This window comes from Cynocephalus volans, chromosome 11, assembly GCF_027409185.1.
Source record: "Cynocephalus volans isolate mCynVol1 chromosome 11, mCynVol1.pri, whole genome shotgun sequence".
In the NCBI taxonomy this organism is placed as follows: Eukaryota; Metazoa; Chordata; class Mammalia; order Dermoptera; family Cynocephalidae; genus Cynocephalus; species Cynocephalus volans.
Window position 1 is genome coordinate 59,239,036 of NC_084470.1, and position 25,413 is coordinate 59,264,448.

The window sequence follows — 25,413 nt, forward strand, 5'->3', positions numbered from 1 at the left end:
TGCAAAAATAGAAACAACATTTATTGTTTCTTGTTAAAATAAGGTGCTCTCATGAGAAAAGAAAGGCAAAAAGGACCTTCCTACACTCTGGTCTTTCTCATGCCAGCAGGCTGGGACTGTCCTCACTGTGTAGGAGGGAAAGTTATCCACCTACTCCTGAGAAATTAGGCTACTCTAGTTTTATTTTTGATTACTTGCACGTGTGAAAAAAAAATCAAAATCCAATAGTTAACAGGCTATCTGTTCCTAGGCATATATGCTCAGTCCAGTTCGACTGACAGATGTGGGCCTCAAGTCCACATCCCCATGGGCAGCCCAGGATTAGATGGCACCCTGGAAATCAGGTAGGTTTTCCTGGCTAGGGAAGGAAGAAGACTCTAGCCCCTTGGTAGCTGGTTGAAAACATGCAGAGTGCATCCAGTGAGAGGCTGATATTACCTCTTTAGCAAGGAATATTTTGGGTATAGTAGGGCCAGCAGTCAACTGGTGATGTCTTGTCTAGAAGCTACTTATTCAATCTTCAAATCCTCTTGAGATCCCTCACATTGACAAGAGTCAATTCAAATTTCAAAATGGCATACCAAATCCTACAAGGTAGAGGATGTCATAAAGGCAATGGTCTCATTAAGTCCAGGCACAGAGCTCTGATCCCACCATTCCCCTCCCCTCACCCTTCAGGACTGCCTTGTCCTGCCCACTGCTCCTCCTCGGTGACAGCTTTCAGCATCCAGGAGCCTTCAGCCTCACAAGTTGGGGGTGGCCCAATTAAGGAACTTCATGGCAACTTCAAAGCCAAGGAAACAGGCCTGAGAAAAGTTTGGGAGGAAGAGAAAAGCCAGCAGGAGCGTGACTATTCAAAGACCGACCCCCATACCATGCTTGGCTGGCCCTGTCAGGACCAGAACCCCACCTCCCTAACCCTACTCCCAACCCAGGTCAAGGAAGCAAGCCCTACTCTCATTCCTAAGAGGAAAAAAAAAAAAGCATGTCCTGCAACTGCCCACTTCTGATGGCCAGATTAAGAAATCAAAGCCCCTCACCTCAGAGAACTCCAAAGGCTAATCCACCTGACAGCTTCAGGAGAGGGAGCAAATAAGAAGGCTCAGCTGAGGGTGGGGTTTTAGGATAAGTGAGTACCCAATCCAATCCCAGGAGCAAGCAAAAGTCAGCCAACTGCACCCTGCTCTGAGCCCTGAAGGGAAAGCATGACCCCTGCCAGCTACTCACCGCATTAGCTGGGAAGGCTCGGATCATCACTGCATTGAACCCTTTGTACAAGGAAGTGACTCCTTCATCACGGATCAGCTCCCTCAGGACATCTCTGAAACCATTAGGGTATTTCCCAGGAGGTGCTGTGGGGCAGAACCCAATTTTTAAGCCTCAGGAAGCTTCCTGACCAGACCATGGCAACACACATGGGGATAATCTAGTATTTAAGTCTTTCTGCAGAGTCAGGGCTAACACCAGGGAGAGGACACCCTGCAAGTCTTCTGGGACAAGTCAATACACAATACAGTTCACTTTAGGACAAACGCACAAATGTCTGGATTACTGGTGCCAAGGCAGTGGAAAAGAGGGATGAAGAACAAAGCAGCCCTGCTGTTCATGTCAGGGAGGGAAGTGGCTTTGACTTCTTATCTCACTTATTTTGTGTTTAGGCTGACATGAAAATGAATCTAGGGTTTCTAGAGCACAAATGACTGTAAGGGGGAATGTTGGTCAGACAGAGGCTGGGTGCTGCCGTGAAGAGTGAGTATCCCTAGGACCTTAAGAGCTTTGTGTCCCAGGGGTAGCCAGTGCTGGAACCCACTCAATCTCCATTCATCCACTACCCTCTACTCACCAGTCTGGAAGCGAGACTTGAGCACATCTGGGGGGATAGCCACAGCCCAGTTGAAGATCCCTGCAATGCCCCCAGCCACCAGGATCCGAGGCACACTGAGCTCACTGACCCTGCAGAACGCCAACCACAGCTCTAGTCACACAAAGGCTATAGGAGTGGCATTCAGACAATCCCACCTGTGGCAGACAGGGCAGTTATAGAAGGGAAAACTGGCTAGACAGAGGAGGTCCAAGGCCAGGTGTCCCAAGACATGGCAGCTGCCACTCCCTGAAGGAGGTTTAATGCACCTGTTCAAAACACTTGCTCCACTGGGTGAGGCACAGAGTAAGAGGTGTTAGTGGAAACTCAACAACTATGAGAGGAAAATGAACATGTAGTCAGGAATAAGTCCCACTTCTGCTTTCAGACCAACTCACAGGACAGGGCAAACCACGACTGGGGAAAGTGGCTTCGAAGTTCTTTTGTTCTCCTTACCTCTTTCCCTCTGGAGTGAAAATATTTTTCAGCCACTCATATGTCATAAAATACATCCCACTGGCCGGAACATCTGTCAGTGGCAAGAAGGGTGAATTAAAGTATATAAAAATCCCTACAGACTTCCTGAGCTTAGAAGAGCTAAGCTTGGCACTAGACCCTTCAAGGTTTCTGGAGAGTTTCCTCAGCAGTCACGTCCTATTTGCAATAATCACTTTGCAGCTATCAGATGCTGCTCTGGGCCAAGCACTAGTATGAATAAGTACAAACACATATGACATCATTTCATCTTTAAAGTCCCCTCTGAATGATCACCACTGACATGCCCACTCCAAGCAGTTATAACTACAGCTAGTGCATCTGGCCTTCTTCCAAGCTGCCATCTCAGGACAAGAGTGGGACTGTCTTTGCCTCTCCTATTGCCATCCCAGCAGGAAATGCCTCTCAAAACCAAGGAGATCCCCCCTGTCCCTAAGTCACTCTTTCTTTCCACTCATCCCTCTAGCCATTATTACTATCTACTTGCCACTTCCCTCCAACTACCACTATTATGACTTCTACCACCCCCGAAGACACATAGGAAGGATGGAAGGTCCCCCCAGCCTCATCTGTGTCCATGCCAGCTGGGGTGAGGCTGCCTAAAACCCAGGACACAAATTGCCATCTTGTCAGAGCTGAGGCATGTATGGTGCCAAGGCTAATCTGGTGATCCAGGTAAGACCCTCTGTGGCAGATCTACTTCAAGTGACCTCCCCAGGTGATCCCAGGTGGAGGGCCTCAAAGGTTACCTCGCATGAGGGTGAGCACAGTCCCTTTATAGATGCCTCGGATCCCAGACTCCTGGTACAGCTTCTTTGCACAGTCCATGGCACCAGTGTACTTGGATTCCCCTGAAGAAGCCTGAATCTGGGAGTGGGGGAGGGTCATCAAGTCAGAAACAGCAACATCAAAGTCAAAAGACCCAGCAGGTTACAGGAGACTACAAGTGAGCATGAAAGTGGTCATTATGCATTAGACTAATGAAAAGAATTGACTGTCTAATTGGTAAGTATTTGGAATGTGTGATATTGAGGAAGGCACTATGAAATAAAGCTAGGTGAAAATATCACAAATTATACACACACACTGACTACAAATTAAGTCAATAGAAAAGTTGGAAAGCAAGTTGAGGAAATCTCCCAAATACAAGAGCATTCCCAATAAAGCTATCTGGAAGGTCTGGAAAAGAAGAGATAAATATTTTAGTCATTCATTTATTCCTTCAACAAATATCCATTGAGCACCAACTCTATTCCAAGCCTGACTGGTCATGAAGCTTGGTTAGAAAAAGGTGAACAGGAAATTGCATTCAGAGCTCTAAATGCCTGAACAGGGGTCCTGCATAGAGCCAGAGGACGACCAGGGACAGGCCCCCACCCCACCCCTGGAGCTCCAGGACCTAAGAGCCAGGAGATTGAGGACAGGCAGAGGTAATCCCAGGAAATATCTGAGAAAAGGCGCTCCATGCAGGATCCACAGCAAGTGCAGAGCCAAGATGAATCAGAACACACAGGGCATCAGCCAAAGAGTGATTAAAGCTGGGAAGAGAGTTCAGGTTTAACAGTTCCAAGGAGAAACACTTACAAAATAAATGTAGTATAAAAGCCAAATAACTTTCTCATGGGCCGGCCCGTGGCTCACTCGGTAGAGTGCGGTGCTGATAACACCAAGGCCAAGGGTTCGGATCCTATATAGGGATGGCCGGTTTGCTCACTGGCTGAGCGTGGTGCTGACAACACCAAGCCAAGGGTTGAGATCCCCTTACCGGTCATCTTTAAAAAAAATAAATAAATAAAATAAATAACTTTCTCATATACCAGGATTAACCAGTTGAAAAATAATGGGAAAGGATCCCATTTGAAATAGCAATATTCGGATCCCCAGCGGCCAAACACAAATAAATAAATAGCAATAAAATATATGCTCATCAAGCAATAGGCTTTGCATACATAAAACTCTAAAACATCTCCGAGGAATGTAAAAAAAGAAGTGAACAAAAAGAGAGTCATAATTCTGGTTGAGAAAAGTTTTCAATTAGAAAAACACCAATTTTTTCTAAAAATAATAAATTTAAGATAATGTCAATCAAGTATCAATAGTTTTTTTAAATAACTTCCCAAAATGATCCAGGTGCATGTGAACCCAGTATGTCTGAGGAACAGCAGAAATGTCCATGTGACCATAGGATGGTGGAGTTGACTCACACTGACGTACAGGGCCACAGGGGATTGGGCTTGGGAATGACATATTGACAGAATCTGGTCACTGTTATGTACAGTAAAGACTGTAAGCACGGAAATAAGTAAGGAGGCCCTCACACCCATCCAGGACAGCAATGAAGGTGACCTGAAGCAATGTGACTGCAATGGAGGTGATAAGAAGGGTCAGATTTAGGATATTTTGAAAGCCAGCTTAGCTGTTCAACAGATGGGATCTGTACAATGAGAGAAAGAGAAGAATCTCGGAGGACTCCTGGGTTTTAAGCCTGAATAACTAGAAGGACGATATTGCCACCAACTGATCTGGAGAAGGTTGTGTGTGGAGGTGTTAGGGAAGACCAGGAGTTCAGTTTTGCACATGGTACCTTTGAAGTGACTATTAGCATCCAAGTACAAATGCTGGATAAACTAGTCTAGAGTTCAAGAAAAGTCTGAGTTGAAGAAATAAATTTGAAAGTCATCAGCATATAAATGGTATCTAAAAGTCATAAGACAAGATGAAAACATCAAGGAAATGAATGCAACAAGACTGAGCCTTGTACACTTGAACATTAAAAGATCAAGAAGATGATGATGGGGGGCTGGCCAGTTAGCTCAGCTCAGTTGTTTAGAGCACAGCCTTATAACACCAAGGCCATGGGTTCAGATCCCTGTACCAGCCAGTAAGCAAAAAAAAAAAAAAAAAAAAGATGATGAATTAATAAAGGAGATGGAGAAGGAGAAGACAAGTAGATAGGAGGAAAATCAAGAGAGAGGCCTTAAGTGAAGATATTCTTCAAGGAAGAGGGATGGAGGAGGATGACCAGTTTCCTGATGGATCAAGAAAGATGAGGACCAAGAACTGACCATTGGACTTAAGTGTAAAAGTCACTAGTGACCTTAACAAAACCATTTTTGTTGGAGTTGTGAGGCAAATGCCAGACTGGAGTGGGTATAACAATTAGAGAAGAGGAACTGGAAACAGCGAGAAAAAACAAAAACAACTTTTTCAAAGAGTTTGATATGAGGAGCAAAGTCATGAAGAACAGAAATTGATGTGGGAAATAGAGTAGAGAGAAGTTTGTATTTTTAAGGTGAAAAATACAAGCATGTCCATGCTTTTATTGCTGATGAGAATAATTCAGTGGAGAGCAAAAACTAACGCTGAAGGAGAGAGAAAAGAATTACTGAAATGATGTCTGTGGCTGAGCAAGAGAGGATGGGATACAGTTTATAAATAGGCAACCTGGGGTCAAGCGGGGCAGCTGTGGATGCAGTAGAAGGCATCTGGTAAAATCCTCTTCTGATGGTTTCAGTTTTCTCAGTGAAGTAAGAAGCCAGGCCATCCACTGACAGAATGGGGGTTTGAGTGGAGAAGTATGAAATGGTCACCAAGAAGAGTAGGAAAGTACAAAAGAAGAGTATACATAGGTGAATGTCTGATCTGGAAGTCAAAAAGGACATCAGGCATAAATAAAACATAAGAAACAATAAGAGAAAAGAGTGATAAACAAGGCTACCAAATGCAAATATTCTCTAGGTCAAAATCAATATACCAGGGCCGGCCCATGGCTCACTTGGGAGAGTGTGGTGCTGATAACACCAAGGCCACGGGTTTGGATCCCTATATAGGGATGGCCGGTTAGCTCACTTCAGAGAGCATGGTGATGACAACACCAAGTCAAGGGTTAAGGTCCCCTTATTGGTTATCTTTTAAAAATAAAAAATTTAAAAAAAAATCAATATACAGACTTCTGCCTGTAGGAAGATAGAGCAGATATACAAGGGTACTTCAAAAAGTTCATGGAAAAATAGAATTAAAAGATAATACAAATCTTTCCATGAACTTTTTGAAGACCCCCTCATACTTCTTCCTATTCCTCCTATTAAGTACAAAAAAAAAAAAACCTCTGGACATTATTATTTTATTTTTTTGGCAGCTGGCCGGTAAGGGAATCCAAACCCTTGACCTTGGTTATACCATACTCTAACCAACTGAGCTTGGACATTATTCTTAAAACAAACATAAGATGACTCTGGGTAGTGCAAGTGGGTGGGAATCTGGGGGTGGGATCTGTTGCCCACCAAATAAATTTTTTTAAAAAAGAAAACAATAACACTGAAAGTTTGGGGAGAAGAAGGCAAAACAGCTAAGAACCTTGGGACTTCAGGAATGACCTGGTGATGAGTTCTCTGGGTTTTCTTTTTGCCTCATATATCTCAGACATGGATCTGAAGAAGCTAGCAACCCAGAAACACCAACAGGCACAGACCAAAAAGAATCCCCAACAAAAGCTGGTATTCTCTACACAAAGGACTAGGAAAGGGACAGCCTAGAAAAATGGAAAACTTTTAGACACTAAGCACTCTACTTCAGCCAAACACCAGAGAAAAAATGGTGACCCCTCCCCCATCCACACCAGCAAAGCCTTAAGTGGGGAGCCTTGACTTCCACCCTCATAAAGTTGTAATGAAGCACCCAACATGCTGCCAGGGTGGAGTCAGAGAAGGCTAAGTAGGGAACTAGGGCTTTCATCCCCCCGTGACCACACCCTTCTGCCCTGTGGTGTCAGGAGACACTGGAACTCCCACACTCATCCAGCAGTAAAAAGGAGTGCCCCAACCTGAGGAGCTATCACAGGCTGAATGGGGAACCTAGACTTCTACCTCCACCTAGCAGTGATAACGCTGCTTCTTCCCTTCCCTTCTGGAACAATGTCAGAGAAAGCCAGCCAAAACAGAAAGTTTAAATAAGATTCAGAGTTTCATCATAATACATAAACATCCAGGTCTCAATTGAAAAATCACTTGCCACACTCAAAACCAAGATCATCTCAAACTGAAAGAAAAAAGACAAGCAACAGATGCAAACACCAAGATGTCAGTGATGTTAGAATTATCTGACAAAGATTTTAAAGCAGCATGATAAAAATTCTTTAATGAGCAGTTATGGACATACTTGAAACACAAAAAAATAGAAAACCACAGGTAAGAAATAGATAGTCTCAGCAGAGAAATAAAAGATAGAAGGAAGAATCAAATAAAAATTTTAGAATTGAAAAATATAAACAAAATAAAAAGTTCACTGAATAGTTTACTCAAAAGCAGAATAGAGGAAAGAGAGGGGGAAAATCAGTGAACTGGAAGATAGAACAATGGAAATTAGTCAATCGGAACAACAGAGGGAAAACAGACTGAAATGAAATTAATAGAACCTCAAGGACCTGTGGGATTATAAAAAAACCCTAATATTTCTGACCTCAGAGTCTCAGAAGAAGAGGAGAAAAGAGGGCAGGGACTGAAAAAGAACTCAAAGAAATAATTGCTGAAAAATTCCCAAATTTGGGAAAATATAAACCTATAGGTTCAAGAAGCTGAGAAATTTGGATCCCCATACTGGCTAGCCTCCAAAGGGGGGGAAAAAAAGTAGCAGCAGCTAAGAAAACACCAAACAGAATAAACCTAAAGAAGTCTATGCTAAGACACATCTCAATTGAACTTCTGGAAACTAAAAACAAAGAAAAACTCTTAGGAACAGCCAGAAAAAAAAAAAAAAAAACCCACCACCTTACTTATAGGAGAAAAACAATGCAAATGACAGCACAAACAACGGAGGGCAGAAATGGCACAGTATTTTTCAAGTGGAGAAAGAAAAGAATTGTCAACCAGAATCCTATGTCCAGTGAAAATATCCTTCAGGAATAAAGGAGAAGTCAGGCATTCTCACATGAAGGAAAACTAAAAGAATCTGTCACTAGCAGATTACCCCCAAAAGAATAGCTAAAAGAAGTTTCTGTACATAAAGAAATCGATAAAAGAAAGAACCTTGGAACACTGGGAAGTAAAAAAGAATATGATAACAAGAATATGGGATATTATAGAATGATAAAAGGGCAAATAATTCATAGCAATTCTAAATGTGTACGTACCAAACAAAAAAGCTTAAAACTATGTAAAGCAAAACTGATATAACGGAAAGGAGAAACAGACAAACCCACAATTATAGTTGGAGATTTCAAACCCCTCTATCAATGACTGGTGGAACAACTAGCCAGAAAATAGAAAAGATGAAAGAGCTCAACACCACCATCAAACAACAGAATATAACTGGCATTTATAGAACACGCCACCAAACAACAGCAAAATACACATTCTTTTCAACTGCCCATGGAACATATACCAAGATGGACCATATCCAGGACCATAAAACAAACTTCAACTAATTTAAAAGAATTTAAATCATACAGACTATGTTCTCTAACCATAATGGAATCAAAATTGAAATCAATAGTCTCTAAACACTTGGAAACTAGACAACACTCTTCTAAACCCATGGGCCAAAGAGGAAGTCTCAAAATAAAAAACATGTTGAACTGACTGAAAACGAAAATAAAATACATCAAAATTTGAGGTACACAGCTAAAGTAGTGCTGAGAGGAAAATGTATAGAACTGACTGCCTATATTAGAAAAGAGATACCGGCAAGCTGCCAAAAAAAGAAGAAAGAAAAGGAAAAAAAAAGCCTCAAATCAATAATCTCAGCTCTCACCTCAAAAACCTAGAAAAAGAAAACCAAGATAAACCCAAAAAAGAAGGAAGGAAATGAAAAAGAGAAGATCAAAGCCAATAAAATTGGAAACAGAAAAACAATAGAAAAAATTAATGAAACAAGGAGCTGTTTCTTTGAAAAGATAATAAAATTGACAAACCCCTAGTGAGACTGACAAAAAAAGAGAGATGTCACAAATACTCAATAGCAGGAATAAAACAGGAGATATCACTACAGACCCTGCAGACATCAAAAGGATAACAAGGGAAGACTACAAATAACTCTACACACACAAATTTGACAACTAAGATAAAAAACAAAAAACATAAACTACCACAACTCATCCAATACGAAATAAATTATTTGAATCACCCTATAACTATTAAGAAAACTGAATTCATAATTTAAAAACTCTTCCCCCCAAAATCTCCAAGCGTAGACAGTTTCACTGGAGAATTCTACCAAATGTTTAAAGAAGAATTAACACCAATTCTACACAATATCTCTCAGAAAATAGAAAAGGAGGGAACATTTCTCAATTCATTTTATACCAAAACCAGACTAAGACAGTACAGAGAAAAAAAAGGGACTAAAATCCCTCATGCATATAGATACAAAAATCCTTAACAAAATATAAGCAAATAATTCCTCTACTAGCCAGCCACACACACACACACAAAAAGTAATAAAAAAAATGAGCAAATAGAATTTAGCATATATATAAAGAATTATACACCATGACCAAGTTGTGGGGTTTAGTCCAGCAATGAATGCAAAGCTGATTCAATAATTGAAAATCAATCAATGTAATCTACCATATTAACAGGTTAAAGAAGATAAATCAGGTGATCATATCACTTGATGTAGAAAAAGCATTTGACAAAAGTCATTCATAATAAAATTCTCAGAAAAATAGGAACAGGGGCTAACTGGTTAGCTCAATAGGTAAGAGTGTGGTGACACCAAGGTCCAGGGTTCGATCCCTATACCAGCCAGCTGCCAAAAAATAAAAAGAGAACCAAGAAAAATAGGAATAGAAGGTCCTGGAGATTGAATGTCCCCCCCAAACTCATGGAAGCTTAAATTGTGTCCCCCACAGGTATTGGAAACTTGGCCCCCACTATGACAGTGTTGAGGGGGTGGGAAATTCTATTATGGTAATTGAAAGGTGGGGCTTTAAGAGGTGATTAAGTTGATGGTTTAATGGTGGTGGTGGGCATAGTTCTGAGGGCTTTAAAAGGAGCAGGCATGCCATTTTGCACACAAAGGAACCAAGTCTTAAAGAGCTCAAGGAATCTGCCTGAGGTTTCACAGCTAGTAAGTGGCAGTGCTCAGAGAAGACTTCAAGCGTTGTGACAGCACAGTGTTAATCACTATACTCTGTGGCTTACCGGGGCCATTAGTTTGGGGTCCATTCATTTTGTGATTGGCCACTTCCCTGACATCCCTTTTTATTTCTAATGACATTTCAGTTGATTGTCTTAGATTTCCCAGGTAGATCATCTTATCAGCAAATAACAATAATTTTTCCTTTCTCTTCCCATTATTTTTTTCTTTTTCCCCCTTTGTGTAGTTGTACAATATCCACTTCTATAATGCACACACCTATTTTAAAAAGAAAAAAAAAAAAAAAAAAAGGAGCAGGCATGAAGAGCTAGCTCTCTCTCCCTACTCTGCCATTTTCTGCCATATGAGACCCCTGCATTGCTGTAAAGCCACCACCGAAGAAGACCTTCACCAAACGTGTTCCCTGGACTTTGGACTTCCCAGCATCTGAAACCATAAGCAATAAATTTCATTTTCTCACAAAGTACCCAGTTCCAAGTATTTTGTTATAAGCAACAGAAATGGATTAATACAGAAGATAACTTCCTTGACTTGATAAACAACATCTACAAAAAATATTACAACTAATATTACATTTAACAGTTAAAGAGTAAATACTTCCCCATAATATCAGGAACAAGGCAAAGATGTCTACTCTTAGCACTGTTATTCAACACAGTACTGGAAGTTCTTGCCAGTAAAATAACAAATAGATCAGATACGAAGAAATAAAACTGTCACTATTTGAAAACGATATCATTGTCTATATAAGAAATCTAAAAAAAAAGAGGGGTGACCAGTTAGCTCAGTTGGTTAGAGTATAGCCTTATAACCCCAAGGTCACAGGTTCAGATCCCTACACATGCCAGCTGCCAAAAATAAATAAATAAATAAATATATAGAAAAATCATAGAAATAATAAGGGAGTTCAGGAACATTGCAGGATACAAGATAAACATAAAAAAAATCAATTGTATTTCCATAAACTAGCAATGAACATGTTAACAACCAAATTAAAATTACAATATCATTTATAATACCATTTTACAAGGCAAAGAAAAACCCACTTGGTTAGAAATATAGGAAAACATGTACAGGGCTTATATGCTGGAAACTACATAATGCTGATGAAAGAAATAAAAGTTCTAAATATATGAAGAGACATACTATGTCCATGGATTGAAAGACTCAAAATAATAAAGGTGTCAATTCTGCCCAAATTGATCTATACAATTAACATAATTTTTATCAAAATTCAAAATCTCAGCAAAATTTTTCTGAATTTTCTAAATTATCCTAAAATTTATATGGAAAGACAAAGGAATTAGAATAGCAAGGACATTTTTTTTTTTTTTCTTAAAAAGACAGAATCAAGTGGGAGAAATCAGTCTACTCAGGACTTATTATATGCCACAGTAATCAAGACTGTTTGGGGGCCGAGCCCGTGGCGCACTTGGTAGAGTGCAGCGCTGGGAGCGCGGTGACGCTCCCGCCACAGTGTTGGTACCGGTGGAAGGATAAAAACATAAATCAATGGAACAGAATAGAGAACCCATAAATAGAACCACATAATTATGCTCAATTGATTTTGAACAGGTGCAAACACAATTCAGCGCAAGAAAGATAGTCTTTTCAACAAATGGTAGTGGTACAAAAGGACATTACAGGTAAAAGAAAAAAGAAATAGAACTCTGATCTAATTCTCATACATTATACAAAAATTAACTCAAAATGGGGTCACTGACTTAAATGTAAAACATAAAACTATAAATAAAACATGTAGAAAAAAACATAGGAGAAAATCTTCAGGATCTTAGACTTAACACCCACAGCCCAATCCATAAAAGGAAACTTAATAAACTGGACTTCATGAAAATTAAAAATATTTGCTCTGCAAAAGACCCTATTAATAAGATGAAAAGACAAGTTACAGACTGGGAAAAAACATTTACAAACCACATATCGGACAAAAACTAGTATCTAGAATATATAAGGGAGTCTCAAAACTTGTCAATAAAAAAAAATTCAGTGAGAAAATAGATAAATCACATGAACAGACATTTCAACAAAGAGAATATAAGGATGGCAAATAAGCACATGTTCAACATCTTTAGCTATTAGGGAAATACAAATTAAAACAACAAGGTATCACTACACACCTATCAGAATGACTAAAATATAAAAAAATAGAGAACAGCAAATGTTTTTGAGGATGCATGCAGAGAAACTAGATCACTAATATGTTGCTGGGAGGGTAAAATGGTATAGCCACTCTGGAAAATAGTTGGGTAGTTCCTTTAAACACTAAACATGCTTCCAGACAAATTCAATATATTAAAAAACGATAACAATAACAAAAAACTAAAGATGCAACTCCATACAACCCAGTAATAGCACTCCTGGGCATTTATCCCAGGGAAATGTAGATTTATTTTCTCACAAAAATCTCTGCATACAAATGTTTATAGCATCTTTATTCATAATAGCCCCAAACTAGAAACAACACAGATGTCCTTCAGTGTATGAATGGCTAAACTGTGATATACCCATACCATGATTACTACTCAACAATAGAAATGAATGAACTATTCACACATAACAACAATCTGAATGAATCTCTAGAAAAGTATGCTGATTTAAAAAAGCCAATCTGAAAAATTTACAAACTGTATGATTTCAATTATATAACATTCTTTAAATCACAAAATTATAGAAACTGAGTACACTTTAAGGGCACTGAGCTTTTGGGCAATTGAAAGAGACACAGGACATCTTGGGCCAGGAGGAGCTTCCCTTTTACCTCTGATGAGACATGACTCACCTTTCAGAGTTCCTGAAGTGGCGGCTAATAAGGGTGGCTAGGTCTAGGCTGACGCATCACAGATGTGACATTTTGGTTGGTTTTTTACACTGTCCTCGTTCTTGATTCTACTACGATTGCTTCCAAGTTCCTGAGAACCTTGAAACTGTTTTGCACACCTGACACGTATCCATTATAAAGGGTGAAAGGACATAAACATGCACACAAAATTGTACACTGAATGGAAAAAACTATTGCCATTCCCCAAATCACATCCTTACCTGTAACAAGCACTTGATGCGTTCTCCAGGGGCCATGATTCCTGTGGTGAATACACCAGATAACATTCCAGCTGCAAACAGTTGAGGGTAGCTGCATTGAAAACAAAAAACAATAGCAAGCCCTTGTGACTAACCACTGAGGACAGAGGTAATCCCAGCAAAGAGGATGGTTTTGTAAGAAAAAATAAGTACTTGGACTGAGAAGCCCAGCCACAAATAAATCAGATTTCACACAAAAGTCAAGTTCTAGGTATAACTACTTTATAAATTCTGCTACAATTCTGATTAAGCTGTGTCTTTATGCCCAAATCCAACTTCTTACAATTTATTAAAAGCAAACACATCAACTTATTTCACTTTAACAGTAAAATCAATATATTTATAATCATATTTTAATCCTGTTGTAAAAATGAAGTAAAACAGAAGTTGGAACCTTCTCTTCTGTCAACCAGGTGATGAAAAACAAGGCTGCTGCTGTCGTTACTGCAGCACCAGGTATTGCTCACAACATTTTACACACATTTTAGCATTCAGACCTCCCAACAGCCCCATGGGGTTGGTATTACTAATCTCCCCAGTAACTGATACTACTTCATAGAAGAAATTATGACAACCTGGTAAGGGGGCAGGGGAGGGCCTTTTTTTCCTTCTCATTCACAGGGCAAAGGAAACTCAGGTGGAAGTCCCAGGAGTCAGCCTTGGGGGCTCAGGGGACAGCCAGCCATTGCCTGTCTGCCACATCATGTCATGTCACATCACCAAGATCTCCAGGCCTGTAAGTAAGTACTCACGTGAGCACATCCTCTGGGCATTTCTGTTGTAGTTTCTTCCCCAAACCAAACCCAAAGAAGCACACAGCGAACATGGGGGTGACCCCGATGATAGGAGTGCTCATGCCCCGATATAGCCCTGTGATGCCCTGCAAGGAATCACAGAAGCAGAAGCTGTTTACAGACACTACCACCTTTACACCACTGAAACAGGGAAGCAATGTGTCCTCTAACCTGTGGCTTCCATCACCTCTTCTCCAAGCAAGGAGAGCTTTTAAAAGGAAGAAAACCCCTACATTTATCAGAAGTAATTGTCCTCCTATGCACTGCTGGAGAAACTGGAAACAGTTTTCATTCTGGAAAGCAATCTTGCAACATGCTTTTACCCAGAAATTATCTGTCTAGAAATTTATTCCAAGAAAATACTCAGAGATATAAAAGAAATACATCAGGCATTTATAAGGTAACAAAATTTTGGAACAAACCTAAAAGCTGCCAAATAGGAGATAAATTATGGGAAATCCATCAATGGACTATCACACAGCCATGAAATCACATTGTAACATGAGAAGGAACTGGCCAGATAGCTCACACAAAGCCTGGTGCTGATAACACCGAAGAAAAGAGTTTGGATCCCCATACTGGACAGCCACAAAAAAAAGAAGAGAAAGCAGATGACAAAACAGGATTACCATATGATCTGACTTCCTTGGGGTGAGATTACAGGTGACTAAGAAATTTTTATGTTTTCCAGGTATTAAGACGTGATTTTGAAAAACAAAATAGGAAGGAAAAAAAAAAAAGATATGATTTTATTTTTGTTTTTTGTTTTTGGCAGCTGACCAGTACAGGGATTGAACCTTGAACCTTGGTGTTATCAGCACCATGCTCTAATCAACTCAGCTAACTGGCCAGACTCTTTGACATAATTATTAACCCAACCCGGGGGAAACAAAAAGTTGCACAAGGAATGAAGTGCACATCATAATACATTACTTGATTGAGAGAAAAAATATATATAAAGCTATAATCATGAAAATAGTGAATTGGATTAAACCACATAAAGAGGCAGGCAGAAAGAGGGATAAGGAGTGTTAAGAATTAAAATAATTATCACAAATAGTGAGCTAAAACACATAAAAAATTTATAAAATATAGTAGCAAACGTGTTATGTAGATAGGTAGAAACTGCATAAACTGAAAGAGCTGAAAGCAGTTGCCTCTAGAGAATGAGGGAAGGAGATAAAGATCACTCCGTTACTTTGTTATAAGCCTTTCAGTAACAAACAGACCTGCTCCGTTTCCTACCTGGGCCATTTCACCCCTCCTTAGGCAACCTGGTGGTCCCCCACTCCTGGAAGGTCACCATATTGATGCCAAACTTAGTGCAGACATCTGATCAGCATAGCACACTACAGTCAAGAATTCCTGGGCTCAAGTGATCCCCCAGCCTCAGCCTCCTGAGTAGCTGGGACTACAGGTGCATGCCACCATGCCTGGCTTTTCAGTAAGAGTGCCTGTATCACTTTAATACAAAATAATAAATACTTTTAAAAACAAATACATAATGTAGAAGAAATTTACCAAAAAATTTAGAAATTAAAAAAACACAAAAAAATGTTAAAGTTGCTCCTTGAGAGAGCAGCAGGAGAATCAGGGTGGGGCCGCACACTGGGAGGGCTCCACAGACCCAGACTGGAGAACATGCATCACTGAAGACCCTGGGCATCCACATCTTCTTCCAGAACCAAAAGGGCACAACTGTACCTATCAGCACTTTTCCTGGATCCTGCAAAGGCCTAACACTGCCAAAGGCTATATATAGGTGGATTCCCTAAGGACAAAGTGCAGAGGCAGTAAATATGAAAAGGACAGAGATCTGAGGAGGATCTACAAAAGCAGCATAAGACAAATTGCTCTTGAAGCCCCTCCCACAGATCCCCATGTGGGCTGAGAAGGATGCCCAGGTCCTGAGGGGACAAGCCCATGACTCCTGACAACTCACCTAGTCTTCCTTTCCCTATAATGGCCCACCCAGCTCCATGCAGCACAATGTAGACACTAGTTGCCTGGCAATTCCAGAAAGCAGAGAGCTCAGTCTGGTACAGCAAGAAACAGGGATATGCACAAACATGAACTAAGGAAACCTATTCAACTCATCAACGAATTGGGTTTGTACAAGTCATTCTCACCAGGCCCCTAGCACCCAGAACATTGACCAGCCCCTAGACAGCTGTTTAATAATATTTGCGGGGGGGGCTAGCCAGTTAGCTCAGTTGGTTATAGTGTGATATTATACACCAAGGTCAAGGATTCAGATCCCTGTACCAGCCAGCTACCCAAAATCAAACAAAAACCAAAAAAAATTTGCTGACCAAGAGGCACATAAACCTGCCTCCCTTCCATAAGGGCAGAGTATTCTGAGCAGACCTGAAGCCTATAGCCTTCATCAAACACTCATCAGACTCCACCCTGGGTATCAGAGATGTAAGAAGGAGGGCCTTAAAGAAGAAAGGGCAACACCACCTCACTCGTGGGGGTTGGGTGGGCTCCACCACAAGATCTTGGGCTGGCAGGTTAGATCAGTTGGTTAGAGGACGGTTAACACGAAGGTCCAGGGTTCGATCCCTATACAGGACAGCCCCCAAAAATAAAACAAAACAAAAAAAGATCTTCCTCCCACACCTGAGTTCTACAGGAACCCTGGGTTTGACTTCTCCAAGGCTGAGTCCATCACTAACCAGCACCCTCTTTTTATCTAAGTGACACCTACTTCTCGGTTTCTGTATATTTAATAAAGTCCATATATTTAATAGAATTTTTTCATACGAGAATTAAGTTTTAGGAAGCAAAGGAAAAAAAAGTTCTCAACAAGATCTTTTTACACATGTGCTAATGAAGTGAGTAATAAATATTTAATGCTTTTTTAAAATATCACATTTGGGGCCAGCCCGTGGCTCACTTGGGAGAGTGTGGTGCTGATAATACTAAGGCCACAGGTTCGGATCCCTGTACAGGAATGGCCACTTAGCTCACTTGGGACAGTGTGGTGCTGACAACACCAAGTCAAGGGTTACAATCCCCTTACCGGTCATCTTTTTAAAAATAAATAAGTAAATAAATAAAATAAAATATCACATTTGGTTTCTGGTCAAGAGGGCGGAATAGATAGTCCCCAGCGTCACTCTCTCCCACAAATCAACCAATTTACAACTATTAAAAAGCAACGACAGCCAAGCTTGGGCTGCTAGAGCTCAGTGGAAGAGGAAGAGAGACCTGCGGAGTGCATGCAGGCAGAAGAAGCCACGATGAGAGACAGAAAGGACAACTCCCACCATTTCAAGCCCTGCCCGCTTCAAGGCTGGAGCTGGTAAGCACATGGAGCAAGAGCTGGCAAAACCTGCAGCGGTGCCCTTCATATGAAGTTGCTTGGAGGTGGCACAGGAGAAGAGAGTGGCCCCCAGGCCAGTAAGACCACTAACAGGGTTCCATGGACCCACATAGGAGTGAGGAGCCACAGACAACAAAAAAAGAGACTCAGAGGCCAGTGAGTCACCACAAGGGACTGGTGCACAGCCTGTCCCATAGGAAGTATTTGGAGTGCAGACAGTAGGGGAGACAGGCCCACTGGGGGAACACTGGGGCACAGCATGGACAGCTGATCTGCCCTCCAATCAGCATAGGACAACTCAGTGGAGACTGGTCAGGAATATAGAACTGCAGGGGCACAGTTTGCTGAAAAGACTCAGGCCCAGACCAGAGTTTCCACACAACCAGGATGTACCACACCTCACAAGACCTGGAAGTATATACAAGATAAACAATTAAAACCTGAGTTGCACAAAAAGCCTTCCCCAGGGAATCAGCAGCAGTCAGGCAATTTAGCTTAGCTCATCTACAGGGCTCAAGTGCTGGTCCCCATAGGAAGTTCCTCCATTTTAGAAGTAAGCAAAGGACAGCAAATTAACTCCAATGCAGAGTTTAAGTGGTGGGAATAGCAAATAATCCAACACAGAACTGAAAGAAAAAACAAAATACCCATAGATCAGAGACAAAGTTTGATATTAACTAGTAAAGGTCTAACACCACCAAAGAACACCTATAAAACTTAGAAGGACCACAAACCCCCTGGGTTCCCAGGCCAGGGAGCGGGGAGGACCCAGGGCCTCAGCCATACCGCCCCCCTCCCGACATCCGCAACCAGCCCAGCAACAACCACCAAGTCACTGCAGAAAATGCCCAAGGCTCCTAAGTCAGGGCAGTGGAGGGCCAAGAGCCTCAGCCACACTCCCCTGACATCCATGACCAGCCCAAAGACAACCACTGAGCCACCCAGAAGCACTCTGGGCTCCTGAACCAGGGTGTTGGAGGTCCAAAGGCTTCAACCACACCCCCATGACATCTGCATTCGGTCTAGCAACAACTGAGACACCACTAAAAGCCCCCTGGTCTCCCCTGCCAGAATGAGGGGGTTGCCACAGGCCTCAATCACACTCCCCCTCCTTCCTCCTTTTCTCACCCTATTCCCTTCCCTCTTCCCTCTCCTCCTTCCCCCAACTGCTCTGCAACAACATCTTATTTTTTTTTTAAAAAGATGACTGGTAAGGGGATCTTAACCCTTGACTTGGTGTTGCCAGCACCACGCTCAGCCAGTGAGCAACCGGCCATCCCTATGTGGGATCCGAACCCGTGGCCTTGGTGTTATCAGCACCACACTCTCCCGAGTGAGCCACGGGCCGGCCTGCAACAACATCTTATAAAGGCATGGAGCTGGGGAAGTTGAACCCAGGCACAACTAAGCAAGCTGCCTCCACTGCCCCAGGCCTCACCAGGGTCCTGAGGCATGAAGCCAGGGGAAGCTGAACCCAGCTTCAACCAGGTAAAGAACATACTAAAAACACTATTTCCATATGGGTAGCCCACTATAGCCACCACAATTGCCATGGCAATTGCAAAAGCAGCTAGTCTCTATGCAGCAGTCACAGCCAACATGAAGATGGCATGCCAGACTCTCAACTTCATTGACACAAGGAGAGGCACAAGCAGAGACAAAAAAAAGAAGAGGTTCTCTCTCTCTACAAAGCACACTACAGATTAATAAAAGAAGCATCTAATTTACGATAATAAGAGAGGACTTGATTACACCTGTCTCAGTACTAGACAGATCATCTAGGCAACAAACCAACAGAGGAACAGTTAATCTGTCAGATGGAGAGAACAAATCTATGGTTATTTTTATTTTTTTGGTGGCTGGACAGTAAGGGGATCTGAACTCTAGGCCTTGGTGTTACCAACACCATGCTCTTACCAACTGAGCTAAACGGCCAGCCCCTTAATCTATGGTTATTAACAGGGGAGGTGGAGGGGGAAGATTGTATAAGTAGCAGAATAAATAAATTTGATTTGTAACAATGAATATGCTAATAAATATTTTTTTAAAAATATGCACCTATAATAAATAAATAAATAAATAAATAAATATATCATGTTTTCACTATAAAAAATTCTGAAAAAATTATATAATCAAATAACTCCAAACCAATTTAATGTCCCTGTATATGGGTTTGGAAACTCTGCTGGCCTCTCTCAGTGTTTCTAAGCCTGGCTGACTTTTCCTCCAGACTTTACATATACTTCTAACATGGATCCCTATCCAACTGATAGGCCAACGTATGCATTTTCTTCCATTTCGCTTTTCCAATTATCCCTCATAATTCCCTGTAGTCTAAATCACACCTTCGGGCCGGCCCGTGGCTCACTCGGGAGAGTGTGGTGCTGAGAACACCAAGGCCCCGGGTTCGGATCCCATATACGGATGGCCGGTTCGCTCACTGGCTGAGCGTAGTGCTCACAACACCAAGTCAAGGGTTAAGATCCCCTTACCGGTCATCTTTTAAAAAAAAATAAATAAATAAATAAATCACACCTTCCAAAAGAGAGAACCATTTTTTCGGTTTTGGTTTTGGTTTTATTTGACCTTGGTATTACAGGGCTATGTTCTAACCAACTAAGCTAACCGGCCAACCGAGAGAACCATCTTATTAGCTTCAGTCATATGTATAAAACAGTAGGTGGAACTATTAAAGACTCTAAAGCAGGAGACAGGAGAATGGCATGGTGAGGAAATTGCAACTGTGGTCTAGGCCTTCAGCAGAACCAGGTAAAGTTACCCTATCACTCTGAGGCGGGGTGGAGAGTGATAAATGTGTTTCTCTGAGTAAGAAGAATGCCCAGCAACAGATACCATACCTCTCTAATAAGAGTTTTCCGGAAACAGTCAGTGGTCCCAGAGTACAGGGGAGGCTGTCCAGGCAAACTTGGTGGCTGTGTCTGCAGTCGGACCTGAAAGCAGAAGTTAAAATAGTGTCACCTCAAAAAAAAAAAAAAAAAACGTAGTGTCACTTCCCTTGGGGTTGGCCAGTTAGCTCAGTTGGTTAGAGTGTAGCCTTGTAACACCAAGGTCAAGGGTTTGGTTCCCTGTATCAGCCAGCTGCCAACCAGGAAAAAAAAAATAGTATTACTTCCCAGAGTCCAAACTACTTGTCAGCAGCAATGGCCTCATTGCCTGCCAAACGGAAAATGGAAATCTGCACCTGAGTACATGTCTTAAGCATTCACCTAACCAGCTGAATTCAGACTTCTCTTTCATTTCACTAGTACTTCATTCCTTTTTATTGGAAAATAATGCCCCGTTATATAAATATACCACATTTTGTATATTCATTCCTCAGTTGACGGACATTTGTGTTTTTTCCACTTTTTGATTATTACTAATACTGCTGCTATAAACACTTGTGTGCACGTTTTCAACTATCTTCGGTACTGTATTGGTCAGGGTTCCTCAGAGAAACATGTATATACAGTGCAGATATCAAGAGATTTATTATAAAGAATTGGCTCATGTAATTATGGAGGCTGAGAAGTTCCAAGATCTCTGCATTCAGCAAACTTGAGACTCAAGAAGAGCTAATGCTTCTTTCTTTTCTTTTCTTTTCTTTTTTTTTAAAAGATGACCAGTAAGGGGATCTTAACCCTTGACTTGGTGTTGTCAGCACCAGGCTCTCCCAAGTGAGCTAACTGGCCATCCCTATATAGGGATCCAAACCTGTGGCCTTGGTGTTATCAGCACCACACACTCCCAAGTGAGCCGTCCCCTAATGTTTCAACCTGAGATAATGACTCAGTTTGAGTCTGAAGAGAGAAAAAGACTGATGTCCCAATTCAAGCAGTCAGGCAGCAGGAGATCCCTCTCACAGGAGGGTCAGCCTTTTGTTCTATTCAGGCCTTCAACTGATTGGATGAGGCCCACCCACATTAGGGAGGGCAATCTGCCTTATTCAGTCTACCGATTCAAATGTTAATATCCAAAAACACCCTCACAGACACACCTAGAAATAATGTGTGACCAAATATCTGGGTACCCTATGGCCCAGTCAAACTGACACATAAAATTAATCACCACAGGTATTTATCTACGAGTAGAATGTCTGGGTCATATGTTAACTCTGTTTTAACCTTTTGAGGAACTTCCAGACTGTTTTCCAAAGTGGTTTCACCATTTTACATTCCTACCAGCAATATATGAGAGTTCCAATTTCTCCACATCCTCATCAACACTTGTTATTTTCTGTCTTTGGATTATAGCCATCGTAGTGGTTGTGAGGTGGTATCTCATTGTGATTCTGATTTGCATTTCCATGATGGATAATGATGCTGAATATTTTTTCATGTGCCTATTGGTCATATATATCTTCTTTGGAGAAATGTCTATTCAGATCCACTGCCCATTTTTTAATTGGATTATTTGTCCTTTTTCTTATTGAGTTGAAAGTGTTCTTTATATATTCTAAATGCCAGCCAACATGTTGGCTGCAACCTCATGAGAGACCCTCGGCCAGACCACCCACCTAAGCTGCTCCCAAAATCTGGGCTCACAAAGACTGTGAGAGTTAATCAATGTTTATTGTTGTTTTATATTTATTTTTATTTTTTGGCAGCTGGCCTGTACAGGGATCAGAACCCTTGTCCTTGGTGTTACCAGCAAATGAGCTAATCAGACACCCCTGTTTATTGTTTTAAGACACTAAGTTTTGGGGTAAGTTGTTATAATATCATAGATAACTGATATACCCAGTTACTTCTATAGTCTTTTTTTTTTTTTTTGGACCGGTAAGGGGATCTTAACCCTTGACTTGGTGTTGTCAGCACCACACTCACCCAGCGGGCCAACCGGCCATCCCTATAAGGGATCCGAACCTGTGGCCTTGGCACTATCAGCACCACACTCTCCCAAGTGAGCCATGGGCCGGCCCCTACTTCTATAGTCTTTTTCCTGGCTGTTTTATCTGCTCACTGTTCCTCTGCTTCCAAATCCTTCTTAAGGTTGTCATAACACTAATCTTTCCAAAACAGCATTTTCAGCATGTTGTTCTTTTATTTCTTTAGAATCTTTCGTTTTTGTATTTGTTAGGGCCTTGCACGCTACACTAAGGACGTCACTCTCTAGGCAACAGAGATGACATGCAAGTCTGAGGGGTTTATGGAACATGACAGTAGAAATGTTCAGAGGCTACCACTGCTTCGTTTATTTATTTTTTATCTTTATTTTTATTTTTTTGGCAGCTGGCCAGTATGGAGATCCGGACCTCTGACCTTGGTGTTAGTACCATGCACTACTGTGTAAGCTAACCAGCCAACACTACTACTGCTTTACACCCAAAATCCCTTATATTGGTTTTCAGATCCTGCATGGTCAGACACAACCTCCCTCAGCTAGTTGAGAGAGAGAGATAAATGGATCAAACTTTTGACTGATACCTTTTTGTGATTTTGTACAAATCTTATACCTGTCTCATCATGAAATCAGCCATCCAAACCAACAAGAATATTAAAGTCCCTCACAGCTGGTCTTATTTTACAACCTGACCCCCACTTGCAAGCCCACTCCCACCTTCACTTCTGCCCTCAATCTGAGTCTGAGTCTCCATACTCCTTCAGTTAGAACTCAGCCAGCCCTTCAATGCATGCCCTAATACCACCTTCCATAGAGTCTTACCAAGCTTTAACTCTGAAGTGTTGCTGCTCTTGGCTTGTCAGGACACATGGGCCACAGCTCAGTTGCCCTGGACCTCTGAAAGTGCCTCAAGGTCAGGCTTTGATTAGAGCCCACCCAGATCACTGAAGCCAAAAGGACAGCAGTCAGCAATTTGCAGTTTTTGGTTTAAGCGGGAAAAAAAAAAAAAAAAGCTTTCTAGTTATTGAAGATACCAGTGAGCATTTTCAGTCATTTATACTTCGGTACAGAGGTTATTGGGCCCTTCCTGGGAAAGATAGGATATGGAAGTAGGAGCAACATTTGTATAAGGTAGCAAATAAGGATTTTGTTTTTCTTTAAAGAGAGGCCCCAGATGCTTAGAACTAACAAGATCTCTGCCTACATGGATCAAGAGTAGGAGGAGAGACCAGACAATTGTCCCTTACTAGACAGTGATGCTTGGAACAAGCACTGTCTAGGAAGCACTAACACACATAGTAATTACCATCAACTGAATAAACATCTGATTTCATGTTGCACAATACACTAACCAGTCCAACTGCTTTAATTATTGGTCTTGCTACAGAATGACCCCAGTATGAGCTCTGCCTCAGGGCAGCTCCTCTATTGGAAGAAAGGCAGCAAAGAACCTGCTGCTCAAGACTGCCAGGAGGAAGTGCTCACAAAACTATTTCCCTATGGAGGAAACCAGATCCAACATCCTAACAAGCCACCACATATAGGCTTCCAATCCTATAAGACTCATGTCTGTTTCTCACAGACCCACCCTGGCTATGACCTGTCAATTTCCTTCAAGTCTGTGTCCAGTATAAGGTTAGAAAACTAGCATGAAGCTTCAAATGCTAGGCCACAAGGCATGGACTTTTGTCTCCAAAAAGGCCTTGCTGAAAGTTTGCAAGGGGAAGAGGTGAGTCATGATGTGAGGAAGACCAGAGAACAAGCCCTGATGACTTTCCTTCCTCCCAGAGCCTCAGTCTGACCATGGCTTCCTCACCTGGGAGTTGTGAGGATTAGTCTGGCCCTGCCCAAAGCTGGTCACCTGCTTTCTTTGGAAGGGACTCAGTCACAGAAGACGTCATTGCTGTCCACAGGGATGCCTCTGTCCAGGAGGCTACGCGGGCTACTATTGGGTGACAGGCTGAAGATGGCCAAGTCCCTCCCTGGGCCGGGAAAAGTGCAAAAGATATGGAGATGGTTCACTCTGGCCCCAGAGGAATATGTCAAATGACATCTCCAGAATAAACGTACCTCTGTCTTTAGTTGTCTTCCTGGGGCGGGCTTTACAGAGGACCTGTAAACCTTGATAATAAGGTTGGGTTGGCTGAAATCAGAGCTTTGGGGAGGCACTTTTTCTTTCCCACCCCAAATAAGGGGAGCAGGATCAGGAGAGACTGCAGGACAGAGAACTTTAAATCGCAGCTCCTGATAGGCAGTTAGAGGCTGCTCACTTTATGCCATTTGGCTCTTCGGGGCGCGAGGTACAGTTTCTCCCATCACTCCCCTCCCCACTTCCCGCTTTCACCCATCCCTGAAAAAGAGATTCTCTAGACTTCACACGTAATTTCACAGGGGCCCTACTTCTGTCCGAGGGCCGCGCCTCGTAGGAAACGCTGCTTTCCGCTGCCCGCACCGGCTCCCTCTCCCAATCCCGCGCCCCAGCTTCCCCGCACCTTGACCGTGTCCAGAGGGTGCCCTACCAACACCAGGCATATGCCGCCAAAGCCGCCAGCCAGCAGGTTCTTGAGCGGGCTGATAGGCTTCGGCTGGTCGGCCATGGTCAGTCCGTCTGCCAGTCTGTCTGTCAGTTCCCCAGAGGTCCAAGCTCTGCTGCCGCAGCTACAGCTCCAGGACCGCCGACCTTTCACCCACTTTCGGGTGGGCGGGCACGAGCCCGGGACAGGTTGGGAGGAGGGCCCAATGTGCCCGGCCGGGCTTCCGCCCCAAGGCTGCTTCCGGGAGAGGTCCCGCCTCGGTGGGCGTGGCATGATGACATAGCTGGCCGTAAGCCGTACCGGCGTGAATTGGGAGTGCCCGCCGGTAGATTTACTCCTCCAGGAAGTCTTCCCGGACTTAAATGT

At 42.2% G+C, this 25,413-nt stretch overlaps 1 protein-coding gene across 1 annotated transcript; it reads right to left on the reverse strand.

Annotated features, from left to right (window-relative positions):
• On the reverse strand, positions 1 to 25,276 carry SLC25A20 (solute carrier family 25 member 20). Its single transcript, XM_063114571.1, has 9 exons — positions 25,006 to 25,276; positions 20,530 to 20,622; positions 14,302 to 14,429; positions 13,511 to 13,601; positions 3,106 to 3,223; positions 2,318 to 2,390; positions 1,844 to 1,953; positions 1,228 to 1,352; positions 1 to 806 (listed from the first exon to the last, which is right to left on the reverse strand). The coding sequence occupies exons 1-9, from the start codon at positions 25,108 to 25,110 to the stop codon at positions 744 to 746; spliced, it is 906 nt and encodes a 301-aa protein (XP_062970641.1). The 5' UTR covers positions 25,111 to 25,276; the 3' UTR covers positions 1 to 743.
• Positions 25,277 to 25,413: the final 137 nt, after the last annotated feature.